This window comes from Opisthocomus hoazin, chromosome Z, assembly GCF_030867145.1.
Source record: "Opisthocomus hoazin isolate bOpiHoa1 chromosome Z, bOpiHoa1.hap1, whole genome shotgun sequence".
NCBI lineage: Eukaryota > Metazoa > Chordata > Aves > Opisthocomiformes > Opisthocomidae > Opisthocomus > Opisthocomus hoazin.
In genome coordinates this window covers 81,070,524-81,093,258 of record NC_134454.1, presented here as the reverse complement: position 1 = coordinate 81,093,258, position 22,735 = coordinate 81,070,524, and the positions used below count along the sequence as shown (strand labels likewise).

At 43.7% G+C, this 22,735-nt stretch overlaps 1 protein-coding gene across 3 annotated transcripts; it reads left to right on the top strand.

Moving 5' to 3' along the window:
• Nucleotides 1-212: 212 nt before the first annotated feature.
• Nucleotides 213-22,735, top strand: TPGS2 (tubulin polyglutamylase complex subunit 2). 3 transcript variants are annotated; one of them, XM_075411484.1, is made up of 7 exons: nt 218-362; nt 4,820-4,899; nt 13,954-14,041; nt 15,721-15,852; nt 17,507-17,620; nt 19,072-19,232; nt 21,243-22,735. In XM_075411484.1, exons 1-7 carry the CDS (start codon nt 290-292, stop codon nt 21,468-21,470), a joined length of 876 nt encoding a protein of 291 aa, XP_075267599.1. In that variant the 5' UTR covers nt 218-289; the 3' UTR covers nt 21,471-22,735. The 3 variants fall into 3 exon arrangements, with proteins under 3 accessions (XP_075267601.1, XP_075267600.1, XP_075267599.1); XM_075411486.1 differs by lacking the exons at nt 19,072-19,232; nt 21,243-22,735 and adding an exon at nt 18,547-18,656 and having other exon boundaries at nt 213-362; XM_075411485.1 differs by lacking the exons at nt 19,072-19,232; nt 21,243-22,735 and adding an exon at nt 17,727-18,292 and having other exon boundaries at nt 213-362.

Sequence of the window (22,735 nt, the reverse complement as noted above, 5' to 3'; positions counted from 1 at the left end):
GCCCCCCGCCACCCCCCCGGAGCTCGCCGCCCATTGGCTGCCCGCGCCGGCCTCGCGCCGCTGCTGCTGGGCGCCGCGGGGCGCAGCGGCCTGGCATTTGAGGGGCATGCTGGGAGGTGTAGTCCTCCTCGCCCGGTAGGCCGGCCCGGGGGCCGGCAGGAGGACTACCGCTCCCAGCGAGCCCCGCGGCGCCGCTGCGGCTACGGGGCGGGAGGGCGGACAAAAGGGGTTATTTCGCCTCTAGACGGGGACGTTGCGGTGAGGGGAGCCGGGCGTGGTCCTGGGGAGGATGGAGGAGAAGCCCTCCGCCAGCATCAAGCCCTACCTGGACAAGCTCACCCTGGGGGTCACACGGATATTGGGTGAGCGGCTGTGCGGGGGAGCCCCTCGGGCCTGGGGTGGGGGGGGGGAAAGGGAGGTGTCACTCGGTTGTCGTGGAAACCTCCCGGGGCGGGGGTCCCGGGGCGGCCCTGCAGGCCCCGGCCCCGAGGCCTCCGCCCTGAGGCGCCTGCAGGCGCCGCTGGGGCCGGGCCGGGCCGTGGCAGCCCTGGGGTGCGAGGCCCGGGACCCTGCCGCGCCGGGAGCCGCTGTGCTGCTGTCTGAGCCCCGGTCGCACTGTGTCTGCCGGTCTTGGTAAGGCCCCTGCCCCGGCGTCGCATGGCTGCGCTGCTTATCATACGCACGGACAGACACAAAAGCCCGGTTTCTGACGTTTGAATCAGCGGCAGAAGTCCTGAGTCTCTCGACTTCGGAGAAAAAAAAAGCCAAAGAAAAGAGAAAATGGTGTTTTGTTCAAAATCGTGTGTAATTTTTAGTCTTTGTTGTTATGTAGGGTCAGCAGGTAGCGTGCCCAGTGTGCTGCGCTGGTCTGGCAGAAGGCTAATCTGTGTATCTGCTCAGGATCAGCCCCCCAGAAATAGTTACCCTGCAGTTTATTCCCATACAGTGGGGCTTTTTCCACAACATGCCCTGCTTGCTATCTGTGTTTTCTGCTCAGATCTTGAGCCTTCTTGCATCCCTGCAGTTCTCTTTGAAGTCCAGCAGAAGTACGAGGCAGCCAGTATCTGACAGTAAGGCTTCTCAGACAAAATTTTACTCGTGGCAGTAGAATCGTAAGAATTGGTGAGAATATGTGCAGGCGTAAGGGGTTTTAGCATCAGACCTTTCATCTGTCAGCAGCTTGGAGTACAGAACTGTCACGTTTGTATGGCTGGAAGGCGATATATCTATCCCAAGCCTTGCGTACAATATTACAAATTGCAGTTCCAGAACTTCATCCTATGAATTTTAAAGCCAGAAGTGTCTGCTGTAATTACCTCCCCCAGCCGCTGCACTGCAGGACGGTGAGCTTCGTCTGGTAAACTAAGTGTATCGCTAGTCGCACGTGTTTTCAGGTAGCTGCTCAGACAGACAAGATTAAAAGATCAGGGCAAAATCCTTGCTGTGGGCTTCATTGAGGACAGGATTTCATCCCCCAGCTCTGTTCAGCATTCTCTTAATGACTTATTATTGGACTTTCTGTGGGGTTTTTTGGGTTTTTTTTGTTTTCTAGCTGTGAGGTCAGGATAACATTATCATTCTACTCTGAGAGCATTACAAAGGTGGAACTACTGATGATCAGCTATCATGGCAAATGCTTCTTTGAAGTAGCTCTTTTTAAAAAATTAGTAGCCCTGCCCACATTTTCACTGCCCAGGCTCAGATGTATGAGATCTGTAGGATGACTATGTGCAAAAGCAATGTTGCCATCTAAATTGTTTTGAGTGTGTGTGTTATTTACATCAGCGAGACATGGCAATGCAGGTTTGGCTCTGAAAGTCCCATAGCATCCTTTTCACATGAAAGGTGTTACCTGATTTGTGTTTGGGTTTTTTTTCTGTCTGTATCTCTGATTATTTACTACTGTGCAGTGTAGCAATGCGCACCCCAGTCTATTGCAGTGATGTTTCACTCTGGTTCTTTTCTCTGTCTCTCCACTCCTGGGAATTTTCTGCATATTTTCCAAGTGAAGTAGTCCAAAGCATGTAAGTTGTGCCACTATATTAATTAGAATTGCTGAACTAATTGGGAAACATTACCAATCTGTTCAGTGTTTGTTTCTTTCAAATAACAAAGGGTATCTCATTCAGAAAGATGCCTTACTCAGTAGTTTGCAGCACTAGAAACTAACTTATTTTAAATCTTGTTTTGGGAAGTCTCATGAAGCTGGTAGATGCTTTTCTGCTTACCATAACAAAAAAAACAGTAATAGGCTTTTAACTCTGTTGAGTTTGTGAAACATTTTTTTTCAGGAGATAGAAATGATCGTGAAATGAAACTCAACACACTCCTTTTAAGCAAGAAAATTTTTCACGTACAGTACATGGGAGTTGGAGGCCCAATTTTCCGATACCTTTGTGAACAAATGTTCGTGGCACCATTTCAAAAACCCTCCTTTAAAGAAATTCTATATATGAGGCTGGGGATGAGGGGGTTGTTTTGGGTTTTTTTAACTTTTAGTCTTTGTGGAAGTTCCTGCAAGGTGAGAGACTTCTCACAAGCATTATGGAGGTTATAATTTGAGGAAAATGAGAGACATATTTCCCATTGCCAGTCTGATTCATTTTGCTGAAGTTCTATGACTAATAACAAATTGCAGAAAGGTTGATTGCTCACAACTAAATGTGAATGGGAGATGTTAGCTGTTCCAGACTGCCCAGAGCAGGACCATACTGTTTGCATTATTAGATAAGAATGCAGTTATTGAGACATTTTCAAAAAAATGCTGAGAGTTTATCCAACTTATAGGCAGTACTGGCAGTACCATAAGGACTGAGAATGTTGTGATTTCCTGCTTCAGCTTTGTATCACTCGATTACATTGACTCTTTCTGACTAGTACTGCAAAGCATTTTTGAAAGCTTCTGGATGGAAAGTCCTAAAAATAGCACAGTGTTTATTGTGATCTTGATTCACAGTGGTTAATAGGAAGGCATCACCTGAACCAGTTAGGCTTTGTCCTGTATCTTTTGTCTAACCTAGGTGGCTTCTTTATTTCTTCCATCTGGAGGAAAAAGCAACCCGTGGCAGACTTCTTCATTAATGTTTAAGGAAGCTCCGGCCCATACCTACACACTTCTGTTGAATGTGGTCTTCAGTTTAACCACAGGATATTTTTAATGTAACATTCAGTCTTTTAAGATGGAGTTTCTCTTTCTTTTGGTCTTGATTTTGGTTCAGACCTCTTTAGAAGTTGCAGTTCTCTCGTTCTTAGACATCTCCTGTGACTGATATGATATTTAATCTTCGCTCATCCCAGCCGAGCCATTGTGCATGATGAATTAAACATCCCTACTGTTTTCTTTGATCACAGAAATAACAATTACTGTGTTATTATAAACTATTAACATGTCATGAGGTTTCCATAGCTTAGATGGAAAAAGACTGGTTATATCATTGATTCTACACACTTCTTTAGAAGCAGAATATGTATGACCGGCTTATGTTTGAAGAAGAGACAGATCACGCTGCCTTGCACCTACTTATTTGAAGTGAAACTTGGGGAAACATCAGTCTTCTGTGTGTTGTCTCCCCCCGAGCCCTTGGCCAGACAGATTACCTAGGTGACCTACTATGATTTTATTTTTTTATTGTTTTCTGTCTTTAACTTGGAGTTTGTTTTTCTGGTGCTACGTTTTGTCTTTTAAATTATCCAATGATGTACCAATCAATACCTCCAGTTCAGGTGAAGTTTAGACTTGTGAAACTAAGTGCTACACTTCCACCAGCAGAGCAGACAAGGACAACGCTACTAGATTTCGAAGACCAGCGCTGGCGAGAAAAACCAGACCAAAGCTCTCTAGTGCCTTCCGTTCCTGTCTAGTGGACTGTGTATGTTTTACCAGAAAGCAATTATACTGTGTGTGACTGCTTTGGGAGCCAGTGCTTTCACAGCAGAGCTGGTCTTGAAAGCCCTGCATAGTGAGCACTTCTACTCCATGGCCCTGTGTGCTGGGCTTTCAGTTCCCACAACAACAAGTTAGTAGTCTTTCTGGACCTGATCCAAAGTGAATGAAGTCAGTGGGAACTGTTTCAGTTGGCTGTAGATGAAGTAAAGCATTGTAAAATAAAAAGTGCCAGGGAGACTGTTCTGCCATCACACACCTGCAAGGATAACACCATGTAGATTAGTATGTTGCATTTATATAGCATTCTTTCCCATAAAACGTTCAGATGATTTTTGTATATTGTGAGCTCAGTGCTTATAACAAATTTGCATGTGTCCAGCTAGGATTCCAGAGAACTGGTGTTTGTTTGCACAAATCCCTTTGGTAGGATCAGATTCTGCATCTGCTCAAAGCCACTGAATCCAGCACTGAAGTGTGCCCGTCTTTGTGGAATATGGTTGTTAGCAATTCACAGCAACACTGCACAACATCATGTGTCAAGCTGAGAATATCCTGCCCAACTGAAACCATGGGGCATGCTTGTGAAGAAAGATTCATCTCTCTTTTAGAGCTTGCCTGGGAACCCATGGCTGGTTTTTCTATGAATCCTCTGCAAAAGATCACACCTTGAATACAAAATGTGTATGTGTGTGTATATGTATCTATAAAAACCATCAAAGGATAGCATCTTGGGCAGCACTAGGCATCCTCATGCCAAGACAGGCTAAGTACAGTTGCAGACAAAAGAAAACGACAGCTCAGTCACCAGCACAATGGTTGCAGTCATTAATGCCTTTTCCCCAGCTGTCAGTCAGGTTAACTTGCAAAATTGTCTGGCTCACAGTGCTGGTGTCACCCATGCCAGCTGCAAACATGCTCCTCTTTTCCTTTTAGAAACTTCTCCAGGAGTTGCTGAGGTGTCATTTGTGGAAAAGGAGCCAGCTGAACGCCACACAATCATTTCATGGGAGCAAGTGAGTATTTTCGTAATAATACTGCTGTGAGGTCAGTCTGAAAGCACAGCAGCCCACGAAGAATCTCAAACGCGATGGCTACCTTGTGTGTGTTTGTGAGACAGCCTGTTACCAAGTTTGATGCACAGTGGAGCCTGAACAGATCTTTAGGATTTTTTTTTAATTGGGTATTATGCTGTCTTTTAGGCTATCAAGTGCACCTGATCTGTTAGAGAAACTTCATCAGTGTGGGTACATTCAGAATGACAACTCTAAGAAGAAATCACATGACTAGTAGGCAGCAACAGTGGTGACTCAGTGGAGAACGAATATTGCTCTGACTTAGGTCTGAAACCATTTTCCAACTCCCTTTCAAACAAAATGAAGAAGCTCTTTATTATTTATGGCCATTATAGGTAAAGGCCTCAAACTGGAAAATACCGCTGAGCCACCTGGTTCTTTCCAGTTATCTATTTCTCTTTTCAGTCTCAGCTATTCATTTCCATTTGTCATAGCCCCTCCTTCTGCCTCCACAATCTCTTGGCCAAGTTATGTCCCACTGCCTGTTCTGGATGACTATGAAGGACACATGCTACCTTGACATTAGATGACCTCACTGCATCAGACTGCATGAGCAGAGGGCTCCTGAACACAAATGTGTGGCTCCAGTGGGCAGAGGTGGCATTTTTGGTCCCCTTTTTGAATATACATGTTTTTATCAATCCCATGACCGCAGGGGAATAACTACTTTCTAGGTTTCACTCATATGTCAGGAAGGGACAGTAGAAGCTCACTAACCTTTGGACAGGAGCATGCAGAGGATGGAGTAGAGTGAATCATCTTCCCTCTGCTCTAACCCTGGCTATTCCCTAACACCCATACTCCTGGAGACTGCACATGTTACCACTACATAAAATATCTTCCCCTTTGATGACGCCTTGTCATTTACAGTTTTTCCTAAACAGTAAGGAAAAATCTTGCACTAGTTTTGGTAACACCCGATCCCAGGTAGTGATATTTATCAAGAATTTATGAATCCAGGTTGGAATGTATGTGATGTAAACTGGTGTTATTTACTGAAACTTATACAATAGCTAGCAACTGTGGTCAGGCAGAAATGTCCGGTTTTTCAGGTTCGTGTGTACTGATTCCTCATTTCCTCTAGCTGTTGTTCAGTTGTTGGATTAGCTGGGCTGGAAAGTCTGAGGCACCCTGACTGTGAGCCAGCTCAGTTCTTGGGAGCAGCAGAGTGACATTCTCTCATTCTGAACGTGGGATTGCTCTCATTTCAGGTGCTGCTGCTCCTCCGAGCTAAATCGGGTTTGTTTCAAGATTGAGCTGTTCTTGTAAAGCCAGACTTTGAAATGCTGTAGCCAAAACACTTCATTCCAAAGATATCAAAACAAAACTTCAGCTCAACCCTGCCCCTGCCAGCGATGGACTAAGTTAATTGTGGAAGTAAATGGTGAAAATTAAGTAGATACTGTTGAGTTGGACTGCTAATGGTGAAGGAGTTCGCTATCTTTTTCTTTGCTTTTGGTTCTACTTGCATGGATAAACCCTTAAGTCTTCTTTTTGAATTAAAAAATAATTATTTTCTTTTTCCTTTTTATCTTGAGATTTGGGGGGGTGGTCTGATATCTAACACAGTCTACACACTTGCAGTATGTCCTGCAGTGGTGACTTAGTGCACTCAGCACCTCACAAGGCCCTTCCAGGGTGAGCTTGTACCTCACTTTTCCTCAAACTCATCCTGCTTGAATTTGAATACAAGTTTATGTGTACCCAATGTTAGCTTTCATCACTGGTTGTTTTTTTTTCGTAGCCACTAGGTGGCAAGCAATACTTGCGCATAGAATAATTTCTCCATAGTTGAGATTTTAACAAGATTTTGTCACAGTCTACATTTTTAACTCCCCTCTATGTCTTTGGTTATGAAAGTATTTGCGGGCTTTTTGTGTGATGTAGGGAAAATTGGTCACACTATTCCAAAAATTACCCTTTTTTTTTCCCCAAAAAAACCTCTATTTTCATTGAGACTTACTAAACAGAAGCTCTATTTTTAAGATATTCTTTTGCATTTTTTTGTAGAAAAAAGAAAAAAATCTATTTCTTTCTATATTCTATATTATATATTCAAATGTGTTCATATATATTCATTCTATATATATATAATATGTATTGTATATATTCATTTCCTATTTCAAGTGTTTTTTTCTATTTCAGTTTTGCAATGGAAAGGTATTTCCGCTGAGAGAAATTCTGTGGTATTCAGAAGCCCTTAAAAGAAAATGTCCTGCATGACATCCTTCTCTCTAAACTTGAGAGACATGGATTTCACAGATGGACCAGTTGGGGGATAAGGAATTGGCTGGATGGTTGCACTTAAAGAGTTGTGGTCAATGGCTCAATGTCCAAGTGGAGACCAGTAATGAGTGGCATTCCTCAGGGGCTGGTACTGGGACTGGCGCTGTTTGACATATTTGTTGGCAACATGGACAGTGGGATTGAGTGCACCCTCAGCAAGTTTGCCGACGACACCAAGCCGTGTGGTGTAGTTGACATGCTGGAGGGAAAGGATGCCCTCCAGAGGGACCTTGACAGGCTTGAGAGGTGGGCCTGCGTGAACCGCATGAAGTTTACCAAGGCCAGGTGCAAGGTCCTGCACGTGGGTCAGGGCAGCCTCAAACACAAATACAGGCTGGGTGGAGAATGCATTGAGAGCAGCAGCCCTGAGGAGAAGGACTTGAGGGTGTTGGTTGATAAGAAACTCATCTTGACCCGGCAGTGTGGGCTCGCAGCCCAGAAGGCCAGCCATACCCTGGGCTGCATACCCAGCAGCATGGCTGCAGAGGGGATTCTGCCCCTCTGCTCTGCTCTTGTGAGACCCCACCAAGAGTCCTGCATCCAGCCCTGAAGCCCTCAGTACAGGACTGACGTGGACCTGTTGGAGCGGGGCCAGAGGAGGCCACAAAAATGATTAGAAGGCTGGAACCCCTCTGCTGTGAGGAAAGGCTGAGAGAGTTGGGGCTGTTCAGCCTGGAGAAGAGAAGGCTCTGGGCAGACGTTATTGTGGCCTTCTGGTACTTAAAGGAGGCTGACAAAAACAGAGAGGACAGACTTTTTAGCAGGGCCTGTTGCAACAGGACAAAGGGTAATAGCTTTACACTAAAAGAGGGTAGATTCAGACTAGATATAAGAAAGAAATTCTTTAGTCTGAGGGTGGTGAGGCACTGGAACAGGTTGCCCAGAGAAGCTGTGGCTGCCCTCTCCCTGGAAGTGTTCGAGGCCAGGTTGAACGGGGCTTTGAGCAACCTGGTCTCGTGGAAGGGATCAAGGAGTTGGAACTGGACAATCTTTAAGGTCCTTTCCAACCCAAACCATTCTATGATTTCTATGAAAATCAACCTTTTTAAATTATGAATGATTAAATTTATATTCTAATAATGCTGGCAAGATGCATGAATTTTTTTTTGTCTCCATGAGCTGTGTTTGTTAAATTGGGTTTGTGTTAGTATTTCGCTGGATACTACAATGGAAGTTTCAAAATCTTAGATTAGCTGGTTGAATGTCCATTAGCTGCTGTGAGGCTTTGCAGGGGAAGGTGGGCTTCATGACAGGAGACAGTGCAGTAAGACAGTAGGAGAGCAGAAGAGATTTTTTCCAAGGCTTCCAGTAGAGGCAGAAAGAGCAGTAGAGTCTTACACTTCAGGAAATTAAACATGAAATCAATCCCAAATACTTTGTTGGAAATCAGCACACTTGCAAAAATATTTAACGTAGATGATTGTCAAGTCTTTACGTGCGTAGCATCACTTCCCAAAAACTTTCAAGTGGTTCATAATATTTTAATAATCACACATAATTTTTTCCCCTTTCTTGATATTTAGACCTACCAAGATATCATCTTTTCCTCAAGAAAGTTAGACAAGCAATAAAAGGGGGAGTAGAGAGAGAGTTACCACGTAACTGGAACACCAGTGCTGATAACCGTTTATCATCCTTCGAACCTGTTTCCACTTCTAAAATTAGGCTGGCAACTGCCCTGCTCCTCTCCACTTGCAGTTTTTAAAAGTAGGTGTTATATCAAAATATTGCTAGGAGTCACTCCAGTATCTGCAGTGACAAAGGCTGAACCACATTTTCTTTTTGCCTCAGCCTTGCCTCAGAAAAGTGGTAAGTCACTCACATCATGGTTTTGGTTTTCAAAAAATAGAAAATTGCATTCTGTGAGGGGAATCTGGAGGTCTTGGACCTCGGCACCACCGCAGGCCAAACAAAATGAAGGGTGTTGTTTTGCCTGTTCCTCTAATTGGCTTGTTAACAGTGTCTGAACTGCCCCTGGCTGGCTGTAAGCAATCACTGCCCATCACGTTCCTGGAGCTTTGATATTCTACAACTGCATGGGAAATTTGTTGTTGCTCCTTATGCACTTTCTCTACAAAGATTTATTTTGCTGTAATAAAACCATAACAAAGCCCTCAAGCGGTCTGGTGCTTTCCTGTTGTGGACTACGTTAGGCTGCCAGATAATTTATAAACTCTCTGCATGTAAATCTCAGTGGGAACTGTGGTGGCGGTTCTTGAAGTCTTCTTCGTTGCTTCTACCATATCTCTTTTTGACTCCAAAGTATATGTGCAGGCATGCAAATCCACGAGGGTCCTTCTTGCCATCCTCCTTGTAATGTCCTCCCTCAGCATTAGGCGAGCCTGCCGTCCCTGGTCCCCAGGAGCACAGGATCAGCCCATCTTGAACCTGCCTTGTGGCCCCTACCATGGGAGAGGTGGGGAAGTGGATCCAGCAGAACCAGTGCATGGAGAGGTGTGTTTCTTCAAGGTGCATAATGGGGGAGAGGCTGGAGGACTTTTGGGAGGTAGTGTTCCCCTCCTGTAGGGCCTTACGGTATTCTGAGTAAAAAACTGACTACACAACACCATCTGCAAGAGAATTGCCAAATCCTGTTCTCAGCAGTGGGGGATTGGGTCTGCCCCAGCCCCATGCCTTTCAGGGCTGGTAATCCAAGCAAGGCCCCCCCGACCCCCCAGATATATAAAAGGTGCAACAAGAATGTCTCAGGATGTTACATAAATTAACATCTGCATTCACTGGCAGCTGGAGCAGACCAGTCATGGAACAGCATGACATTAGGGAGAGAGGAAGGCGGCTGCTGATGTGCTCTGCTACTTGGAAGCCCTGAGAAGTGACATAAATCCCTTCCTTCTCTCCCCAGAAGTTGGATAAAACTTACTCAGTTTTTTTAGAGAAGTCTCTCTAGAGCTATATGTTTTGGTTGCTGTCCATTTCCTTAGGATATTTGCTTGGGAGGCATTGTTTCAACAGCGCATTAAGTGAATTGTCGTATGTCAGTGTTTTAGCTCTGGATCCAGCACTGATCAGGACTTGGCAGCAAAACTACCCTGGTTCCAATATGCTTCTCTATTCTCAATAGACTGTGCTTTCTTGGGAGACTATTTGGGGATATTATGGATAATAAACAAAAGAAATAGACCTCACACACTATATTGGGCACTTGGGATATTTTGTTTTATGAGCTGATGAGTGTAACCAGATGACTGGAGTGAAAACAGCTGCTTGCCAGGGCTGTGGTTAAACCACTTCTGGCACCATTATTAGGAATATCGTATTTTATGGGGCTGGAGATCACAACCCTGGAAACTACCAATTGAGCAGGAGTAGTACAGAGCTTGAGAAGCCATTTTTAATATATAGTAGTGGCTTGTTTCTCTGACTGTCTTGTTAGAAGACCACTGTTTTGATGTCATAGGGTTGTGTGGCTGAGCATAACATGACAGATCAATCAATACTTTCCATCAGATAGGACAGATGGATTTTAGTGAAGCTTTATGAGTAGAGGTTTTTTCTTGCAGACCCCAGATTTGCTCTGGTACAGCATTTTGCACTTACGTGTTTTGCATCATCATGTGGAAAGTTATGCAAAGGGACATGGTTAGGAGAATCCTAAAATAAAGTGAGGAGGGCAGCCGTTTGGAGAAACATGCACATGTTAAGCTTTCTATCCAGAAACGGAGGGTTCAGAGCAGAAGGCCTATCCGAATGTGATTTTTTTCCTTGTCTTAATCAACTATGCTTGTTAATTTGGGGTGCGCACTGTGAGGAGTAGTATTTAACTGGATACTGTGGTGGAAGTTTTAAAATCTTTGGTTTTGTCATTCCAATGAATCTGCTTCTCCTGCTTAAAGGAGAACACCCACTGAAGTCAAGAGAGCTGTTCGCATACGTGTTTTTACTGCTGGGTAGATTAGTTAAAATTGAGGGGTTTGAAATGGACTGGAAGTGTTGTGTAAACATTTGTACTCCTCTGAGGCGTTGTGGCAGCTTGTCATATTTTCTTTCTTCATAGTTTTAAACCTAGTCACTGTCCTTACAGCTACAGCTTGAAATTGGAAGTGGTGAAAGGGCAGTATGAAATTATAAATATTTAGGACTGAGAAGAACCCACAGAAGAAGGTGTGTTTATTAAAGGCATTTGAACAACTTCAGCTATGTCCATGTGGTTTAGTAATCTCCTGAAACTTACGACCAGGGCCTCAGCCATCAGCAGGCTCTTATCAAAGGACAATAAATTCTTGTCAAAACAAAGTTTCTACAGTATCAGATTCTCTGCTTTCATACCTGTTGCCTCTGAAGGTTTTCCCTACCTGGGTTAGGAAAGCACGATGCTGGCAACGGGGCTGCTGACAGGGCAAGTACAGTGACCTGGCCTATTGCAAACTGCAGAGCCATTAGCATCTAGGACTCAGCAGCAGTCTGTCAGCATGGATGGACATGCTTAGAAAGTAAGTGAACACACAGGAGTGAAGGTTGTGGGTGACACAGCATATACATCACAGTTTAGGGGTCAGGGACTGTAACAAATCAACATGATTGTGAATAAGGCTTTAAAAGGCAGAAGGGCTGCCCTGATCCTAGGGGAGGGAGGGAGTGTGGACAGGAGGAGGCCAGCGCCTCCCCTTGTTTATGCCAGTCATTAATGACCAGAGGCCACCATCACAACTGTATGCACAGCTGACAGGTAGCTCCTGCTGAATAGGTGCATTGAGGCAGTATCAGGGCAGGTAACTGGATGTGCACTACTCACAGACATGGGGAAGAATCTGATCAGCATCTCTTGAGATGTTACAAACTCATGCCCCAAGTGAAGTGGAGCTACAAGAACTACATGTGCATGTTTCTTTTCCTTAGCTACTAGTTATCAGAATATTCTTCTGTTATTTTATGAGATTTTGACAGTTACATTTTCTAGTAGCTGTAGGGAAATAGTCGCAGCAGAGGCACAGTGTTGGAAAGCTATTAACATCTGACTCCTCTGCTTTCTCCAAAGCAATACTGTAACCGCTCCAAAATCTACCCAGGCCTCTGAGGCCAGGCTGTGAATACCTACCTGAACAACATCTTGGTCTGTGTCAGGGTGAGCCTGTATGAGGGTCAGCACTACTGGCCTGTAAATGTTCTTAAAGTTTATAATTCTATCTTTTCTTGCTTTGTGTCAATCTTACTTCACACAGAGCAGCCCATAACCAGCAGCATGTTTTTGAAACTGGCTGAATGAAAGAAATACACCTTTTGTAGAAAAGGGTGAAAAGCCTGTTGTAAAAATACTTGAATTATCAGACATGCTAAGTTGCAAATCTCACATTATTTGTCCATTTTCCCTGTAAAATGTAGCTCCTGGAGTCCTGTGATTATAAACAGATTTCAGATCAACATTTTAAAAAAATTGTCTGTTCTCTTGAGTTAGTGACAAAACTTGACCCTCAGGGGGCTTATTTTTGCTTTTGTTCCTGAGCAGATTTAAAAGTACATGGGACTGAAAAGGGAGAAGGACCACAAGTTGCAGCTTGGAGGTTCAGACTGCAATTAAGGAAACGGTTTCACAAGGAGGGTGTTGCAGCCCTTGGACAAGCCAACACAGAGATTGTGGAACCTGCATCATCAGAGACTATCCTGAGTTTGGGAGTCTGATTCTTATGGTGTCTTGAGTTTGATGATACTTTAAATGCTAACTCACTTCAATCTTTGTCAATCTGTTTTTTTTCTGTAAACAATTACAAACAAAACAACAGATAACTCCTTTAGTCATACATGTTGCTTGTCTTCTTAAAACTGACAGGCTTCTGTACTGTTTAGTTTTGTGTTCATGACACATCAACAGAAACGGTAGGTCAGTGGTCTGCAGCCAGTCCTGTCACCAGGAGCATTGCCTGCAATTGCCTATAGTTCTTTGGGCTTCTTCATGTTCTGTGGATTAGGCTTTTATCCTTCCTTCCTCGTATTTGTTGCTTAGCTGAAGAGTCTTAAGTTAAGAAAGGCTCCTTCCATAACTGAGATGGGTATAGGAGAGGGGTCCTGGTTCTTAGAAGCACCCTCAGCAGTTCCCTGGAGTTGCTTCTTTCGCTGTTGGCTCAGAAGGAAGCAGGCTTAGGAGCTCCAGCCAAGCACTGAAGTTTGGTGGGATGGAGCCAGACCAGCAGGTTTGTGAGACTGGCTCTGTATGTGTTTGCACACATACTGTTTAAGTGAAATGTGAAACCTGCTTGATTACGTGCAACTCTTGAGTCTATGCTTCTTCCACCTACTTGGAGCTGAAATGCCTCAGAAGAACAGAGTCCTTGTGCTAATAGTGTACATGCTTTAATGAACAGGTAGGTTTAGTCTGATTTCACTTGAAACAAAACTCTACTCTTTTAAGCTGTATATTTGAAAAAATCTGTTCTTATATATGTGATCTTGGAGTGGCTGTTGGTGTCAAAGGATATGTCATCTTAGTTGGGGAACAGTTGTATAATAACCTTGTGATGACTGACTGCTCATTGTGAAATTTTCCCAAGTCGTCTTTGTTAGTACAGTAGCACAGACCCAAGAAATATGCAGTTTTCTCTCAAGGTTTTAGGATGAGATATTAGAGCTCATATGAGTCATCTTGGAGTTGAGTAAAACATTTAGTAGCAAATATTTCTGTACTAATATTCAGTAGTTCTTTGGGTTTGAGGCACATTCTGCGTTTTCCCATAACTCTTCAATTGTGATTTGCAGAAAAACTCCTGCATATTGCCAGAGGATTTAAAGAACTTCTATCTGATGACCGATGGCTTCCAGATGACCTGGAGTGTGAAGACTGATGGTGAGTCCATGTACTTCTCTCCACCAATACCCTCATTTCATTGCAGCTAGTCTTTCTTCTGCAGAATCTCTAATTTCAAACTTACTTTTGGCGCAGTCAATACACATCTGTCATCATCCGGCATTAGTCTGAGCAAAAGCACATGCACCAAGTCATTTTGAATGAAAAATTAACACCATTCCTTAACTCACACAAAAATTGAGTACTTTGTTTCTGCTAGGCAGCTTGATCAGCAGCTACAGAAAACTGACCTCTGAATTAATAAGTGAGTGCAGTTCTGCATGAGATTGTAGACTCTATGTCCTGGTGAGGAAAAAAAATACGACTATGCATCAGAGGCCCCATCCTGATGCAACAGGGCAAAGCCTGTTGCCTGCATGTGCTGGACTTCCACAGAATAGACATGTGCACTGAACGCTGGCTAGAAACCAAACAAGTCTTCCTGACATAAATACCGTTCTGTAATACACTGGCCATCTGTTGACACTCAGATTTAGGTAAGTATTTTAAATCTCGTACCTCAACTCCTTCTGTAGTTCAGAGACTGAGAAGCAGCTCTAGCCATTATGCTATCATAAAGCAGCAGGAAGAGTCACTCTCTGAAAATGCCTCTTTCTTATTCAAAAGAAGTATGTGTGTGTACCAGAGCCTGATTCTGCTTTCCAGGAGCTAAAGTCCATTCACTGGAGTTATGTCTGGAGTCAGTGGTGGAAGTGAGAACAGAATTAAGCTTTATTGTCCATCTTTGTTTGGCAGGAATCAGGCGGTTCGTTCACTCTGCCGTGGAGCCCTGCCACTATTATCCTGGCTCTCATTGCCTTCAAGTGAGGTTGTCAGATTGGGCTATGGACACTGCTCGCTTCTGGAGATGAGTGTCAAATACAAGGTTTTCCTCAGGAAGTGGGATTTCATTTCAGAGATGGTTGACATCAGGGCTCTAGCACCTGCACTGAGTCCCATCATGTTTCAAGTGGGATTTAGTGTTTTGTGACCTCTGAAGAGTCTTGTTTTCAGGGCGCACAAGTGCACAGAGACCAAGGCAGGTCACAAAACTCTCTTGGTTGAGCAAGCACCCAGTAGTACTTTCTGAGGCACTTCACACTGGCGCATGGCTGAACAGGGTGCTCGTTGACTTGATGTCTGGTAACATTACTAGTCCTCAGCAGGAGAGACTCAGGTGTTCATTCAGGAACACTCACATGTTGACACACTGATAAAATCCTATGTTGGAGCGGGAACCAAGAGGGTGCCTTCTGAGGAGGTACATGAGGTGGAAGGGGACAAGCTGCCCAATAAGCTGTGAAAGGGTGGGGTGGTTTCTGGTAGGAAAGACAGCAGCAGGGAAGAGTTTTGAGAATATGACTGTAGCCTGCCAGGATTTTTAATAGCCAGTTTCACAGAACAGGGCTAACAGCTGCAGTGTGGGCTTAGCCAGCAGTGTAATTCTCATAGCTGCACAGCTCTGAGATGGTGTCACATCACCTGTGATTTTGTGTTTGGAAAAGCCATTTTGTAGCTCCTGTGGAGGCTGACTTGGTTAAGTGTCCAGGCCTGCTGGGTATACCAATCTCTTTTCCTCCTGTGTGTTTTAGAAGAGGTTGAGCTGATGTGTGGAGGACAAGAAATACCTCCTATGCTTTCCTGGCACCAGACGTGGTTAATGATCAGTCTTATTGCAGATACCCCAATGCCCCTGGGCTCCATGGTGATTAATAGTGTCTCGAAGCTATGTCGGCTTGGGGGTTCCTCTATGTACACTCTGCCTAATGCACCAACTCTCGCTGACCTGGAAGATGACACAGACGAGGAAGGTAAGGTCCTGTTAACAGGCTAGAAAATGTGCCCTGTCTCATCTCTTTTGCTCTTTTAGGGTAATGTTGGGGTATAGCACGTGGATATAACAGCAGAAAAGGTCACTCCAAGTAGAGGGGGTTTTTCTGTCTGCTGGGCTGGAACCATTCGTCCCCTACAGCCTTGACAGGTAGATCTGTATGCTGTGAATCTCTTGGGGATTGTTAATGCTGCCAGTTGCTCGTATTACTTCCATCCTCTTTTAACAGCCTGGCAGACCTCTTGTTCTGCCTTTTCTGTATTTTAATTTTTAATTGAGGCTTCCTCCAGTGATTCAGTGTCTAAAAACTCTGTATGCTTGTGGTGTTACATGAACAGAAGATAACAGTTTTTGTCTTGGTAGTGAAAGGACAACTGGATATGCTTTTTGGAACTGGAAAAGTAGCTCTGGTAAATACATAAATAAATAAGTGTGAGGTGGCCCTGGAAAATACGTGTTTCCAGACCGCCTAAAAATGCTGGGCATCCTGCAGTTTGGAGAGAAAAATAGGGAAAAGAGTTTACTCCTTTTCTGAGGGCTCTTACAGTCTAACAAGACTGAAAGAATTAAGAAGGTCAGAACAGAGCCAGGTGTTATGCTGATTCCTTAAAAAATTGCTATTTGATTTCAGTCTTACATATGAATCTCTATAGGTCTTGTAGCTTCTAAGTATGGCTGAAAGTTTCTTTTTGCACATTCAAGCTTGGCTGCAGTCCTGATCTGCTAGCCACTGTAATGAAATGGGCCAATATCTGCTTCCATTTAGCCACTCACACCTTCACTGATGCATCTATGACGTAGACTGAGAAAAAGTTACATCCTCACAAGAGTTCTTGTCCTGACTTTCATGGAAAATTATTCTGAAGAGTACAGCTCTTATGTCTCCCTTCTTCCCCAGCAGCTTTAGAATTCAAAATGATATTCTGCAAGAACTTGCAGCTACATGATCCCAAAACGGTCCTGTAGAAATGCTCTGTTATGGTTGTGGGTCACACATTGAATATGAGTCAGACCGTGTGGCTGCTGAGAAGAACACTGATGTCACAGTGGAATATGTGAAGAAACATATATGTCTCCAAGTTCATCAAAGTCTTCTGCAAAGAGAAAAGGAATAAACTGTTCTTCCTGTCCTCCTTTGAAAAAAAGAAAGTATGGCAAAAAAGGGATGACAGTTGGAACAGAAGTGATGGGCTTCAGTTGCAGCAAGGAAGGTTCAGGTTTCACACAAGGAAAACTTCTAAGTAATAACAGTGGCTTTGGGTTGACTGCCCGGAAACTATGCATCTCCAGCGCTGGAGAACTTTAAGCAAATATCAGACAAACACCTCTAAGGAGTGACATCTGTAAAGGTGACCTTGCTTTATGGCAGGGAAGGGTTACAGGACAGCCTGATGTCTTTTCAGCCGTCTGGTTTTGCCTCTAATTTGTTTTCCTACTGGACATTAAAATTTTTCTTTTTTTTTTTTTTTTTTTAAGGCTACAGAACTTAGTCCTTTCCAAGAAGTATAGATATAGTAGTTTGACTTAGTTCTCCCTCAGCTGATTTGTTAATAGTTATCAAGTAGATTGACTCTGTGGAGCTGAGTCAGTCAGTTTTCCAAGCGTGTTTCATGAAGATTTTTTTCTGTTTTCAGGTAATGGAGACAAACCAGAGAAGCCACACTTTGATTCTCGTAGTCTTATCTTTGAATTAGACCCATGTAACGGGAATGGGAAAGTTTGTCTTGTTTATAAGCACACTAAGCCAGGTAAGGCTGAAAAGAGCAAAGTTACCCATCTCTTCTTGTGACTTGTATCTGGAGGCCATGCGTGTAGAATCGTCTTAACATTTATGATCTTCTTTGCAATTTGTAGATGAACATTTACTGAGATGTCCTGTCTCCACTGAAGTCCCGGGCTAAACCTTACAGAGACTTAACTAGAGCTAACATTTTTGCTCTTTTTAATGTTGGTGTCTGAGTTAGAACTTGTGATTTCTGCATGCGTAGAAACAAGAAAGCATTCACATATGACCTGCAGACAATCATGTTGGAATAATACAGAGAGGTAGAGCTCAGCCACTAATATATCTCTGGTTACTTGCATGTCTCAGAACAGTTTTGATGAGAAAGGCTGTAACTCTTTGTAGAAGCAAATGGTAGATGGTAAGACAGGTCCTTGGCTGATTGAGACAGACTTTGACTGGTTTTTCCCTATTGTGCATGGATGCAGAGCCTCCAGATGCTAACTAGGTCATAATTTGGCAGGAGAGTGAAAGATGTGAGCTGATCTGTTTCTTGTGACAGATACACAGAAAACTGTTATCAGTCAGTGAGTAGTGAAACGCCTGAGTCACCTGTAAAGTAGTCATCTGACACAGTGCACAGGTCGCTAGGTGTATGTGTATACGTGTATGTTTACTGTGTGGGGGTGTGCAATTGTGATATACCTGATCTTAATAAAACCCTTTCATTGTTATCTTGTGTCTTCCATTGGATATGACTACAGCTCCTGAGGCAGGAACTGCTTACTTGTCCTGTTGCCTTCCAGTGTTAGTGATTTCAGCACAAGCAGCCCTGGGCAAGGGCAGGAAGCATTGTTTACAGGTGTGGGTGTCAACACAGGGCAGTGTGTTTAGTTAACAATGTCCAGCATCTATTTGCCAAGTAAAATAATTTCTTTTTATGCTACAAAGGTTGTTGTCACCAGAGAAATATTTGATTGCTGTGGCAAGATTTTGCAAAATGGGTTTTTGTTGGCAGCACACACTCCCACGACTTCCAGACTCTGGACTTTATTCACTAATCGAGGTGACTGACAACTGAGTTAGTTGCTTTTTACTTTGTGGGGCAGATAAATGTTTGCCATGTTTGTACTTTGAACTTACACTACAAAGTTGCTGATGTCCAAGCATGTTCCATGTAGCGCATCAGTCCCAGCTTGGGAAGGAATAGCACTGCATCCATTTACAGTGGGGAAAGTGACTATAATGGCTATTGCACAAGCGTTTTTAGTAAGGCTGGGAGCAGAACAGAGTCCTTTTCAGGCCCTGTGCTCTAGCCATTAAACTACATTGTCTCTGGATAATCATTTATGTTAGTCAGGGATGCTGCGTTTTGGAAGCTGCAGCCTTTCTGATTGTGTCTCCCGCTTGGCAATGTCCAGGGGTTGATCTTATCATTGCAAAGTGACAGTGTAATTTGTGTTTGTTTTGTCCTAGTTGTCTCCCCAGACACAGAGATATGGTTCCTGGACAGAGCTCTGTATTGGCATTTCCTTACCAAAACCTTCACAGCCTACTACCGCCTGCTCATTACCCACCTCGGTCTCCCACAGTGGCAATACACCTTCACCAGCTATGGGGTCAGCCCCCAGGCCAAGGTAGGACAGCAGGATCCAGCTTATCAGTATTTTGCATAAGTATAGACTGGAAAAACATAGCTTCCCACCTTTTGACAAGTGGTCTGTAGGCTCAAGTGGGCGTCCCTAGTGAGCCATGGAAGGGGCTGCGAGTCTTCCCCCTGTAGCAGGTTAACAGTCATTTGTTTCTGTTAGTGAATTCACTAGCGTCATGTTAACCCTGCTTTACTCACCCGAGTTAGGCTGTGCATTTGACCTTTAATAGCAGGTGGTGGAAACCTAATTATTCCTTTACTTTCTTGGCTCTGAAGCAAACCTCCACTTCCATGACTGCTGGCAAGTGAGGAGATGTAAAACCTTTCATCACTACAGATATGTAAGATTTGTCTAGATCAGTTTTCTAGGCATAGCACCAAACAAGAGCCTACTGCTTTCAGGGTGGAAAGTCCAGTTACAGATTAGACAGAAACCCAGAGGAAGGCTTTGAGCTTGAACCTTGCCAAGAATATTATTTCTTTTGCATCTTCCTCAGTCATGAAGGGATGCCTTGATAAAAATGATGCCCAAAAAGGGACAATTTAAATGGCAGCAGTCCTAGAAGTAGTTATAGGAGAGCTGCAGGTATAGCCTCATGACCATTCCAGCCCCTTTATCATTATTAAAATTGCTATTCTGCTCTACCAGAACCCTGCTATTAGAGGCTCCTGACATTCCTTGGTGCTTGACTGGGCCTTCAGCCCTAACCCTGCTTCCACATTGTGAGAGGTCAGGGAATGGAGCAGACAATAGTACCAAACACAGCATATAAGCCTGTGTGATGTCTGTGCATGTTGGCAAGGCCTGGCAGGTCTCAGTGAATGTCCTGCCCTTCACCCAGACATGGCAGCTGTCCTACCAGCATGACATTCCTTGGTCCTGCCTCAGCCCTGTACGTGCATCAGAACTACTCACAAAGATCACTGCTGACTTCCCATCTGCCAATGGCTGTAGAATTTGGCTCTTTGTATTTCTGGTGTCTTCCCTGTGACACTGTACTGTACTTTGTCAGCTAGTGTACCATGTACACTAGCATATGCCTGTGCTCTGTCTTTCTGTAACTTTCCTGCTAGAATATTTTATTGTGTTCACTATATTCACAAAGCTTAGTGAAATCATTCATGTATTCCCTAATCATTTGCAGACCCTGTTAGTTAAAATCCTCCTAGTATGTTAACCATTATCATTTTTCAAGGTCTTCAGGGGTGGTATATTGAATCTGTTTTCTGTTAAGCAGTACATGAATAGATTGCCATCTACATTTTGGTATCGATCTTTTGTCTATCTATCTTGTTCAATGCTTTGCTGATGGTTTCAGTGGGATTTGTAATACCATAACCCCTACAGTTTTACTTCCTGACTTCGTCAATGGAAAGCTGATAGGAAAAACACTGAAAGATGAGAACTGCAGGGCATAATATTATGGTGACATCTGGGAACCAAAAAAAAAAAATCGTTGTGGTCACTTCTAGATGTAAAATCAGGCCAAAGAGAAACAAACACAAAATTCTTTGTGTAAAGAGTTAAAAAATGTGCATATTGTATGTGTGAAGAGAGGGAGGGAGGCTACATTTTGAGAAGTTCAACTAGTTTGGTTCAAATTTATAAGCACTTATAAATTCCAAGGTTTTTTAATCTTTTCTGCTTCTCTGAATCTAAATAAATGTGATTTAGTTTTATCCCCTCCCTTTACTTTTCCTCCTGTGGTTTAAACTAGGAGTTGCTCCTGATAGGGGTTACACTGCAGGAAAGGTGGTGTTAGGTTTGTGTCTGGTTCTCCTCTTCCCTGTCTGGAATGTGGGGCAGTTCCAGGACTGTAGCTGTAGTTGTGCCTTGCGTATCCTTATCACAAGGTATTCTGCAAAGTCCTGTAAACTACAAAACTGATAAGTGGTATATGATTAAAATCAGGTCTCAGGGGTGAGGAGGAACAGGATGGAAATGTAATCACAGTTTGATTTTAACCTCTTCCTTCCCCACCATCCTGCCTTTCAGCAATGGTTTAACATGTATAAACCCATAACCATCAACACAGCTCTGCTCTCTGAAGAAGCTGATTCCTTTGTGAACAAGCTGGACCCCAATAAGGTATTTAAAAGCAAGAACAAAACTCCAGTGATGAAAAAGAAACCACCCTGCCAGCCAGCAGGCTCCCAAAAGAGCCACACAAGCATGACCTCCTCCAAGACATCCTCGCTAGCTGGGAATTCTTCAAGGAAGTGAGACCCCCAGCTCTGACCCTGGGCAGCATTTGCAGTAAGCTATGGTGTTCTTTGATGCAGAGTCTCAGTGGTTCACACGAAGTTCCCTGTGCATGGATAGATGTGCCCATGGAAAACACGTCGCGGCATTTGCATGAAATAGAGCCACGATGTGCTTTGACACGGGAGGGATGCAGTTCCTGAAGACTCTGAGAGAAAAACTTGAGACATTGATTTTATTCCCCTCTGCCACTTGCAGCATGTACTTTTCAGAGAGCATGAATAAGCCCTTGATGTCACTGCTCTGTAGGGAAGCTTTTGTTCCTGTGCAACTACAGCAGTGAAAAGAAAGCAAATGTAAGTCACCATTGCTTTAATATAGACCCATGCTGAAATACAGCGTATAAAGATATTTCTGCCATACCCTTTGAAAGAAACCTGTCCTGACCTCGCATGCTATGGGAGCAGGCTGGAACCCGCTGAACAAAGAAATATCTTCTGCTTCAGACAGAATCAAACTCCGCACTTCCCTGCTCTCCTTCCAGCTTCTGCTCTGTGATTCATGGTAGAAGGGGATCTGGGGCCTCTGTGTCTCTGCATTGGCCTAGTTGCTTGCTCTGCAGCCCAGACCACTTTTTGGCCTTCGTGCAGTATCTTTTCGGATACTGTCCTTCCCGATAAGCCTGAAGACAGCCAGAAGCTGCGAGATCCCTCATTGTCTCCACTTTCTCCTCTTAAAAGCACTGCTGAGATGGGTGGGTCAGTGGTGTTAAGAGTCCCAGAAGCCAGGAGGACCCCTTGGTTTGTCACACATTCATGTGCGAAGTTGACCATTGAAACAGCATTTGTCACTTTTCAGTTGGGTAGGATCTGACCAGGGGCCTCTGACGTCTTACAGCCTTAGAAGCCCCTGATGCTGTTTTCTGTGCTGCAAGTGTTCAGGTTAGAACTGCACTTTAACTGATTCTCTGCTGGTTTTCAGTTACATCTGATTGTTCCCTTTACTTTTATATGCCCTTCTGTCTTCTTGGATAAGCTGGAAGCACATGGTGAAAACCAACACATTTTATGCATAACCAGGGAAATCAAAAGTCACCATCTTCAAATAAGCATTGATTAATTAAACAGCATCATCTTTTTATTTATGAAACAGTCACATAATTACATAAGACAAACCTACCTCACAGGGATGTTGTGAGGCTTTCACGAGTATTTGTATGGCCCTCAGAAAGACGAAACCACCCTGTAAGTGCTTGCTTGTATTTTAATAAAGATTTTGATATTTTC

Coding starts and splice junctions, on each gene's coding strand:
- TPGS2 (XM_075411484.1), top strand. CDS start 290: ATGGAGGAGAAGCCCTCCGCCAGCATCAAGCCCTACCTGGACAAGCTC. Junction 363..4,819: donor GGGGGTCACACGGATATTGG/GTGAGCGGCTGT, acceptor TTTTCCTTTTAG/AAACTTCTCCAGGAGTTGCT. Junction 14,042..15,720: donor CTGGAGTGTGAAGACTGATG/GTGAGTCCATGT, acceptor GTCTTATTGCAG/ATACCCCAATGCCCCTGGGC.